At 34.3% G+C, this 11,377-nt stretch overlaps 1 protein-coding gene across 1 annotated transcript; it reads right to left on the reverse strand.

The window, feature by feature from the left end:
* Positions 1-5,984: 5,984 nt before the first annotated feature.
* Positions 5,985-11,377, reverse strand: LOC148620323 (uncharacterized). The gene is made up of 5 exons (XM_088581098.1): positions 11,167-11,377; positions 9,267-9,356; positions 7,977-8,061; positions 7,482-7,643; positions 5,985-6,111 (listed from the first exon to the last, which is right to left on the reverse strand). The coding sequence occupies exons 1-5, from the start codon at positions 11,314-11,316 to the stop codon at positions 6,023-6,025; spliced, it is 576 nt and encodes a 191-aa protein (XP_088437224.1). The 5' UTR covers positions 11,317-11,377; the 3' UTR covers positions 5,985-6,022.

Raw genomic sequence — 11,377 nt, forward strand, 5'->3', positions numbered from 1 at the left:
ATTTTCACCTCAACCTACAATTCGTCCCATACCTTTTTCGTTTCAATTATATATATACTCATTTCACTGCTCTTTGCGATGGAGCAATCATATTATATTAACGGTGATTGAAAAGGTTTATGAAACACTCTACACATTGGCTTACTCTCAAATGCTTAGATTGGTGAAACGCTCTGAGACCGCGAGGAGTCGGGGACTAGGCGGCCAGCCGCTAGTAAAACATGCTTTGACAGTTCTTTTGTCAGCTATCCCGAAGGCAGGGCTTCGCTACCTCCATCTACTAAAAGACATACTAACAGGATCTCAGTGATTGCGGTTGTGCGAGATCTATAAGGATAGTCAAGACCGTAAAACTCACACAGAATGTGTAAAAAATATGTAAAATTTATCTCAACATAAAAGCATAGGCCTGTACTACATGTCTATTAATTGAAGTCGGGGATTCGTTTGAGGAATGTCTGTGAAACATACTTCAGTTAGTACAGGTCTATGGTATTTGATTGAGATGTAATTATTCGACTAGGATAAGCCCGACGAAAATGCCGGCAGGCTCGATCTCGACGGGGGATCGTACTTAACACATCATAGGGGACGCGTACGGGTCATCGGATTCGTCTCGATCCATTTATTTTCCTTTTTTGCCTTGCACTCAAGTGCAATGCGTGAAATCTCCATAATTCTTTATTTTTGGTCCATGATTACAAAGTCTGAACCGTAAGTTAATAATAAATTGGAATATGTTTGGATGTCAAACAAAAATATAGGTTTTAAAAGGGATTGCCGAATATAAAGTCCCTGGTTTAACAAGGATTTTTTTCCAGGAAAGCTTATAGGTTTCACAATACTGTACATGATTCTCCCATTATTTTTATTTATTTTTTTTTTTGAAGTAGTAGAATAGTGTTTACACGGATAGTGTATAGGTTCAAGCTACCTCTCAAACACTTTCAAGAAAAGGAGTAGTAAATTAAGTTCCCATTTCATATATTTGTGAACGTAAGAGCCTTTCATCTTATAAGTACCAACCTTACGATAATGAACAGTTTCAAATTAATTCTGGTTCGTGATAAAAAAAAAGTTAGTTGAAATCACCGAAACTACAGAACACAAGTTGTTCGATCGAGTCACGGGGGCTTGCCCCAACTATCAAATATGCATATCGACTATAGTATACAACACGAAAAGGGTGATCCCAGGCAGGTTTGGGGTACCTCGCTTCAACTCATATTTACGAATAAAATCGAACTCAATTTGCTGCTCTAGCTGCAATATGAATCTAATAAACAAACACACTCAAGTATTACTCCAGCAGTGCTAGAGATTGCCTGGCAAGCTATTTTCTGCCTTGGTGCCATCCTAATGGAGGAACGGAATTTCAACCTCTTAACTAAGGTATCAGTATGTGTACTTATTTCTATATATGCAAATACTTTTCTATATATGCACATATTTTTTTCTATATATGCACATACTTTTCTATATATGCACATATTTTTCTATATATGCACATAATTTTTTTCTATATGCACTTTTTCTATATATACACATACTTTTTCTATATATGCACATACTTGTCTATACATGCACTTACTTTTTTCTGTATGCACATACTTTTTCTATATATGCACATACTTGTCTATATATGCACTTACTTTTTTCTATATGCACATACTTTTTCTATATATGCACATACTTTTTCTATATATGCACATACTATTTTTCTAATCTGTATGCACATACTTGTCTATAAATGCACATATTTTTTCTCTATAGTTTTTCTATATATGCACATAGTTCTTCATGTGTATACTTACGCCACACATAAGGAAATCTTTAATGGTTTCCGAAACAACTCTTTCCAGAACAACATCGTCTATTTCGGAAAACTTTAGCTTTGACAATCCAAAGTGGGACAATGTATTGTGCGCGCCGATACTACAAGTTTTTTTTCTGTTTCAGATATTTGGAAGCCACAATCTAACAAATTGTCTAATGTTAATTTATCAATATCAAATTTCGGTACTTCGGTTTCTTCGACACAGTCAGCATCAGAGGCTATGCCTTGTTTTATGTTTACTTTTACTCAGGATTCCTTCAATCCGGAAATAGTAAAGTATATGCATGGCCATTCTCATATTGAATATAAGTATACATATGAAGAACTACCAAGAAAATCAGGTAAAAATATACACATGGAGAACTATGTTCATATATAGAAAACTATATATAGAGAAAAAATATGTGCATATTTAGACAAGTGTATGCATATATAGAAAAAGTATGTGCATATAGAGAAAAAAATATGTGCATATATAGACAAGTATGTACGTATATATAGAGAGAAAAAGTATGTGTATATATATCGAAATAAGTACACATATTAAGGCAACTGGGGCGTTCCATATATTAGCACATTCAAGCTCTATATTTCTGACCGAAAGTAAAACTACTGCGACCTTGACATCACAAGATATTGCCATTTGTTAGATGAACTTTCCTTTTAGACCATTGCTTTTGACTAGTGCCTAGATTTGATCAGTTCGGTAATTTTGTAATTACCCTTTATTTATTGTTTTTAGTTTAGTTTTGCTTCGCTTTAAATTGCTTCCGTCTCCTTTTCTTGACTCCGATGGAAAACTTTATATTCAGAATATAATGTTATGTTCTTGATTTTCACAAAATTGTCGTGTATCGCTCAACCCGGTGGCTATTTTTCTTGACTTGTAAACCTGAACCCACCTCCTGAAACATAATTTAACATGGTATATTCTTACTATAGTATTATTAATTTGTTTGTAAAGGATTGTTTTCCATATACATTTTTATGTCTATACAACTTCCTCGAGAACAGTAAGAATGTTTTCCGTAGGTCGATGAGTGTCAATGCTAAATTGCAGTTTTCAAAGACCCCGATGTAGCAAAAACATTGTCTATTATACATGACAAATACTAGTATGTTGTCGTACCAACAGACAAAGCCCAAAACAATATTGTTTTTGTCTTCAAAACGTATTACATCCAGTATTCATTATCAGAGGTAGACGTAGATAATATTAGTAATAATAAGACCTATTATACTGCTAACGCAATTTAGAACTACGGGGGAAATAGCAGTAGAGGTTTTAAACAAAAAACACAATCATAAGTTAAATGTTCTATTGAATATAATACACTGCAAAGGTTTCAAAACATACTACAATGTGGTATCCACAAAATGTCATTATAGGTAGTCCGAATTTCAGTAAAATAGCATACAATATTATAATTCAAGTTCACAAATACCTATGGCTTTCCATACAAAACCAAAGGAAATATTCCTATTGAAAGTCTGCCAAGTACAATATGACGTCCGTACCTTAGCTATCGGCTTTCCGAACTGTCCTTTACAACAATTTGTAGAACAACCTCTGTTCTGACAGATATGTAACCATGCCAACCATGCCAACTTAAAGGATTATAAAATGCAGTGAATTACATATATGTTCAAATATCAACAAACATGGATAGGAAAAGGGGATTAACTGCTCTCAAAATTTCACAATAACTCTAATTGACATGTGATAGGCTCAACTTATGAATTAATTATATTTATTTCAGAGAAAATTAATTATGTTGAGTTCACAATCGTTTTCTTTTCCGACTCTTTCTTTTCTGAGTATTAGGGTAATCTATCATTTATCCAGCTCAGTTCTCATTTATTTGCTATATCTGTCACGTTGTCTGTTCTCTTGTTTTTATTGGTTCTTGATTTTTTTTTATTATAAATTTTCCCGGGTATTGGATTATTAGTTGAAATGTATGGTAGACGTTCTTTTGTAATCTCAGTTATTTGGAAAAAAATACACGTTTTGTCGGATTTCATTTTCATTCATTTGGAATGCATGTTCATACTTACTGAGGTTAGTTACTAATATTTGTGTTTCTTTAATAATTTATTTCACATTTTATTGATTTATGAAAGTGTGCGTATGTGAGTATTTTTTTTTGTACGAGAAAGTACGAATGAGATTAAAATATAATAGGATTCTATTTTATTATTTCACTTATCATATTCGTACAAATATTAAGCAATCATTCATTTTTTATATTCACAAGTTACGCTAGTGTAGTCAATGACATGAATATCGATTTGTTCATTTAAATGTAAATTATCGGTAATTGTGAACTGCCGATCATACGTTATAAATAGATATTTTGTTTTACAATCTGTTTGTCCATGCGAAAGTTTTCATTAACTACAACCAGTACCCTTGTACCACATATGGGGTAAGTTTTATGTTATGTGTTGTTGTTTTTGAAATATTTATGTTTTGGATGTCATATTTTCCATGTCATCGAAAGGACTAATGTATTTGTTGCATATGTCATAAATTTCTATAATTATAAAAAGAAGTTTTATAAATTTACATTTTTTGATAATATTAAATACATTGAGTGAATGGTGAATATTTAGATTTACATATGCTTTAATATTTTTTATTAAATGTGACTGTAAATATATAGAGTTACCGTATTTACTTTGTTTTATTGTGATATTTTTAAATGGTTAAATGTATATTTCAGGGATGTCATCCTGTCATCTTGACCAATAAAATTTAAATGTACGCATTCTTCATTCTTTGGAAGTGTCAGTTTATTCACCCCCGCAACAGACACAAATGGGTATTATGTAAGAATTACATAGTTCCTTTTAATACACACAAAATTGAATGTGTTAAAATAAAATCTACTTGTACAAATAAAATACAAGCCGCCGAAAACGTTAATTTTGTTCTTTAAATACTGCATGACACTGCCGCAACACTCTCCACAGAAGAGATAGTGAAAAACTATAAATCTCTGCTATCCTCTTTTGGTCTCTCTATCAAATGCGCGATGATCGTGATCTACAGTTTGTATTGGATTCCTAAATTCCACAAGTATCCATACAAACAACGCTACATAGTTGGATCTGCAAAATGTACCACCATACCTCTTTCAAAACTTAAAACGTATATATTCACAGCTGTCAAAGAGGGTCCCCAGTCCTACAACGATACTTGTTACTCACGTAGTGGTATTAAATCGATAATGTGGATCCTGAAAAATACGAAGGATCTTCTGGAAACCCTCAACTCAAGATTATTATTAGAATACAATAGCATTAAAACCTATGATTTTTCAACTCTTTATACTTCCATTCCTCATAGTTAAAATCCCTAGCTACGCAAAAACATTATACATCGTTGTTACTCCAAAAAAGACGGTACACCTATAGACACAAATATGTAGTTCTTGGTAGAGATTCCTCATACTTAGTAAAAAATGATTCCAAATAATATTCCGAAGATGTTTTCAAAACGCTCCAGTATGGTGGACGGGTTTTTCATAAAGAAAGAAAAATAAAAAAAAAAAACAAAAAAAAAAAAAAAAAAAACAGCGGCATTTCAATGGGTACAAATTGTGCTCCTCTACTTACTGACCTATACCTTCACAACTCATACGTTATGCCAGAGCTTGCCGTAACTAAGCAGACTTTTTGTATCGCGCTATACTTCTTACAATTATGTTTTGGAACATGCAGGGTTATGTTGCTACAAGATTGAAGTCATCACTACAGAAGTTGTATGGTCGTCATCATGAACTTGTGGATCGTTACGGTGTATCCATCTGCACCATGAAAACCTATTTGTTCAACGTGTCATAATTTTCCTTTCCTCTTTCGTCTTTGTATGTATTGTTTTGATATTTTGAGGTCTTTGTTGTGTGTGTCTGTTTTCCATGCCTGATCTTTTTCCCTGGATTACACTTTTGATTTCCGCTAGAATTTTGGTTCCCCTGATTAATCTTTCAGCCATTCCTCTAGCAATTTTGTATGATTTTCTCTAGAGTTCAAGCCGCAAATATTAGTTTTATGTTCGACATTGTTGCAGTAAGTATCTGTCTGCTGTCCATACATACGTGCTTGCAACCAACTTTTATAACGCTTATTAGAAAACTTAATATATAAAGACCGTATTTTATTTAGAATTCTTCCGCTGAGCTAGTTACAAGGATGGGGCTCCTGGAACAGTGAAGTCTCTATAGAACCATACACAACATCACGTACAAAACTTGTCGTCTGTGAGATAACTGAAAATATAAAAAAATGATACATGAATGTGAAATTAAGAAATGAAAAGGAGAGACTGACAGTGTCCGAAATAACTAAATTCAAATCACTATTCAAATCTACTGTATCACACAAACACTTGTTTAAACTACGGTATTCTGAAGAAAGATAATAACGGGTGATAAAGAAATTCTGTAAATTCCCCTTTTCTTGATTTTATAGTAAATGCAATCCTATAAAGAAATTCAAACGCCTGAATTGATCAGATATGCTGAGTAAACCATTATTTTAATAATGAATACCTAAAATATGAGTTTCACAGTGTCGGTAGGCTGTGAATGAGAATGATGTTTGATACTGAGACCAGTTTTCTAGGGGTAGGGGTAATATTTTTAACATTTTTTTAAAATTCTTTCTTGAAAATTAGTTTTGGTGGTTTGTTAATGTAGAAAATTAAATTTAGTCACGCAATAACTTGTAGAGTCGAATTTACCCAAATTTTCGCGGGAGTCGAAATTCCCATGTTTTTGGAATTAAAAAAATATATTCTGACTACGAAAATCGCCACAAGTCATCAACAGAGTCCCAGGTGTATCAATTGTGATAATATTGAACAAATAAGCTATTTTTTACTATAGAATAAATACTCTAGGGTGACTGGATAGACTACCCAATGGTATTTCGTTCAGCATTTTTTTCTAATCGGCGTTGTGACGTCTATTTTGCCTTTTACGGACTGATTTGGAGTTTACACGATCGAAAAGTTCAGGGGTCACACGTCATCATGGAATTTTTGTCCACATCACGTAAAGAAGAAATCACTGCATGTAAAGAAAAGAAAATGTATATAAAGTATTTACAGATCGACATAACGTAAAGATGAAACGACCTCACGTTGTAAGAAAACCACTGCACGTAAAGATAAATCCACATTACGTAAATATATGTTGACATAACCTAATCATAAAACGACAGAACGTAAAGACAAAATTACAGAACGTAAAGACGAAATGACAGAACGTATAGACGAAGTGGCAGAACGTAAAGACAAAACGACATAATGTAAAGATGTTCCTACATAACGTAAATACAAAATGACCACATGTAATTATAAAACCACAGCAAGTAATATACAATTGACAACACGTAAACAAATGTGTATCTCATCAGACAGTTTAGGCGTTCCATATATATGTACTTGGTATATTTGTAAGTAAGAACGGGTAATCAACCAAATTTTTCGAGCACAGTACATGAACCCGTCTATAAATGGGAAATCAAATCAAGCACAAGTAAATGAAAGTAAATATCCCCACAAAACAGTGGAGAGGCTAAAAACGTCGAATTGTACGTAAATGGTAGTCCATTATCTAGAAAATTGACAACATACTGTCATTAGCATTAGCACTTATCCCTTGGATGACTGGTGTACAGTCGTCGGCCGTCACGGATAGTGTTATGTTCCCTAAAGGAGTGTTTTCCAGATACCAAGTGTCAACATCCATTGGAGTGGCGTCACCAATCGTGTGTCGTCCTCTATATTGGGCTTCACCTAAAAAGAAAATGCACCTTTCATTTATGATTTTCTTTTTTGTTGCCGTGCCTCTTTTATTATTAACTGTTTTGTTAATGCTTGCTCAGCTCAGTATGCATATTTAGTTCAAAAACAATTAAAAAAAAACTTGGAAGTAATGTAAGGATGTTTACTTTTAACCCTTAAACATTAGACCTTTCCATACCAGTCTTTGCAAAAGAAAATCAGTTTCCTTTAAATGTAGCGAGTGATCAGCCAAAAAAACTAAGTCTTTTATCTTGATTATATATGCCATCATGTGCAACAAAACTCGAGAGATCTATCCATTAAGTTAAAATTAAACACACTTACTTGGGATGCAGGGGCCTATCATCTGTTCGTTTGAATCCAAGTCCAATTTTGTACACGATGTTTTGGTAGTTAGATAACGCTTTCTCTGGGGAAAAAGTTGTACATGCATTATATGAATATCATAAAGAAGTAGACATGCGTCATAAAGCGAGCGAAACGCGTTGTTTGTTAGCATTGATTCGACAGGGTTTCCGTGTGTTAAATATATTGCTTCGATCAATTCTGCCAGAATTGACCATCCTTTGAACAATATATATGTAGCTTTTTTTAATGCATCCAAAAGAAAAGATAATATGTCTGTATTTTATATCATAGCTGTTTGAGAAAATTTGCGTACTATGCCATACTAATATTTTTTGGTATTCGGCGCTTCCAACGTAGTATTCAAAACAGCAGAAAAAGAAATACAATTACAAGCTCCGAAACTCTCTCAAGGGATAATAATGTATCACATATTTTCGCTTGTACTTACAATGCTGTCTAACCCACCTTGCAACATGCCATTCAGTTCTAGAAATTTATAAAATTTTTATTCCGATTCAGAAAAAAAAGCAGAAAAGAGTGTGATTAAAAAAAAGTAGGAAATATGTGTGTGTTAAGGCTATTAATACATGTAGTTCATTTATGCCCAAATATTACACAAAATTAAAATGCATGCAATTTCGAAAATTAAGGGGGTGTGTTAACCACCGAGTCTGACCCTTTGGATCCGCCTTCTGCACGTGTTGAAATACAATGTTTAAATATCAGTGAACGTATCAATTTGGGGAGAAAATGCCATTTATGTAGGATAGTTATGATCAAGTTCAAGAGCATGTCGGATAGAATACTTATTCAAAAGTGCGAGCTACCAAGTATGATTTCCATAGTACAATGTACAGGAAAACATTTGGAATCAGTCCAAGCGTTGCTGAAAAAAATTCTGACAATAGGCACAATATTGGAGGTGATTTATGTTGCGGAAAAACCAATCAAACCAACGATGCCTTTTAAGATTTCACATGCAATATAATAGTCAATCCTGCATAAAGATCTGCATTTTGAAGAAACCATATACATTCATTTCCCAAGGGAATAAAAAAATGACGATAATTCTTTGTGAGGCCTTTATTGAAAATATAGGAAAAAATCAAAGTTTCAGAGTTTTTATATAAGTGCAACAACCTAATGACAAAGGAAGACTGGTTTTGTGGTCTGTAACTGATTCTGAATTAGAGTTCGAGTGAATTTGAGACTTTTAATTTCCTGTCTGATTTTCATGAGTACTGGTACTAGAATATACCTACGTACCGTGTTATAATTCTCAAGAATGGTGGTACCATCTGTATAATTAGAGAAAACCATCTTTGCGTCGAAATCATATTGGACTTGTAAGTTTTTCTAGATATAAAAAAGTAAATTAAAGTTTGACAATTGATTGATGCTTGTATTAAATACAGAAATGGTATTAAAAGACTGTCAATGTAGAAACCAGGCAGATCCTATAAAATGGACGGCACTGAGTAAATGTTATCCTACTTGTTTAGTTTGTTTTTTGGTTCAAAAGTGATGTAAGAGAGAACAGGGATCTTTCTGCATCAAAAGTGGATAAGTTAAAATATATATGTTCACACTTCCCTAACAAATGAACTAAATTATGACCAGATCAAAGAGTTATTTAAGTGTATTACAACTTTCTTGTGCTTTTTATGTAATTTGTTTCATTCTTCCTACATTTGTACTTTAGATAAAAAAAAATTACCAACCAACATTCATGTTTAGAACACATGAGTGACCTCTACTGCGGATTAAACTTTATTGGTAACAGAATTTTCCATGCACCACCCACTGCCTGGTTCCTTCTTTTTACAAACGATACTGCCTTATGGTCCAGAATATATGTATTTAAGAGTGTTAATTACACTTTCATCAAACTCATTTTCAAAAGAGAACACTTTTAAAGAAACAAAATGTTACGATCAGGCATGTGCAAAGGTAATAAAAATCATTAGGGACTGCATTTACAGTTCGATGAAAGTTCGACACATACATAACTTATTTGTTATGAACATCGATGTATGCATTCAAACACAGAAAGGAAAGACATACAATGGCCAACGCTGAAGCAAAACCTCATAGACACCAATGTTATCCAACACCTCATAAACACCAATGTTATCCAACACAGAAAAGCATGTTCACAAACATGGTCGACCCACAGCATGCCGCCCATCTCATATACACAACATGCATCCATCACCCAACATAGACAGCCAACACCAAACCACCCACCTCAGGCATCCATCACCCAACATAGACAGCTAACACCAAACCACCCACCTCAGGCATCCATCATCCAACATAGATAGCTAACACCAAACCACTCACCTCAGGCATCCATCACCCAACATAGACAGCTAACACCAAACCACCCACCTCAGGCATCCATCATCCAACATAGACAGCTAACACCAAACCACCCACCTCAGGCAACCATCATCCAACATAGACAGCTAACACCAAACCACCCACCTCAGGCAACCATCACCCAACATAGACAGCCAACACCAAACCACCCACCTCAGGCAACCAATAGAAAACATTTCATGCAACATAAACAACACACAGCATGTCACCTATCTCGGGCAACAAAAGGCAATAATGACAACCAACCAAGACATGCTATTTTGTCTTTAAGCGAGTTAATTTTTTGTCTATGTCTCCTGTTCACCAAGCGCGGAGAAGTACATTTTCACTACGTCCAGCGGTATCTGGAAATTTTACAATAGATTTTCTTGTTTTAATCTTGTTAACAACAATCAGCTTATCATTGGTATATTCTTACTGTAAAGAATTTATATGATAAATTGAGGGGAAATTTGCCGAGTGCATAGCATCAGCAATCTGTGCTATAACAAGGAAATGCATTATAAAACTCTCTTCTAATATCTTAAGGAATAAAATCGTGGGACCATATGGTTGGGTTTACGTTGGGACAACATTGAGCATTCGTTGGACTATTGTTTGCCTCCGTTGGGTCTACGTTGGCCCTCTTTGCACTTAAATCGTAGGGCCAACATTGGGTACCCTACGTTAGCCCAAAGTAAATGACTCCGTTGAACCAACGTTATAGCCCAACGTAGGAATGCTGTTTGGGTTCCTGGAGACGAAAATACTTCCTTTCAAAGCCCAAGAATAAATCATTCATTACCTCGGCCGTGGATGGCACTCCTTTAGTGTAAGACCCGACCACAGTAAACAGTGTGGCTGTAAATTGACGTCCGACGCAGCATGGTTTAGGTGTAGTCTGAGAATTACTAAATTGAAACAAGAGCTGTACTAAGAAAACTAGAAACACCATTTTTGCTTCGGTCTGACGGTTAACACTTTCTAATCTTATCTAGAACACGTGTATATCATAA

The sequence above is a fragment of the Perna viridis genome, chromosome 4 (assembly GCF_037379345.1).
Source record: "Perna viridis isolate PV_CMFRI_1.1 ecotype Kerala chromosome 4, ASM3737934v1, whole genome shotgun sequence".
Classification (NCBI taxonomy): domain Eukaryota; kingdom Metazoa; phylum Mollusca; class Bivalvia; order Mytilida; family Mytilidae; genus Perna; species Perna viridis.

Excerpts from the sequence above, each read along its gene's own strand:
- LOC148620323 (XM_088581098.1), bottom strand. The coding sequence starts at position 11,316 with ATGGTGTTTCTAGTTTTCTTAGTACAGCTCTTGTTTCAATTTAGTAAT. Across the intron at positions 8,062-9,266 it reads TTCTTGAGAATTATAACACG|AGAAAGCGTTATCTAACTAC; the intron begins GTACGTAGGTAT and ends CTTTTTCCCCAG. Across the intron at positions 6,112-7,481 it reads AAGTGCTAATGCTAATGACA|TTATCTCACAGACGACAAGT; the intron begins GTATGTTGTCAA and ends TTATATTTTCAG.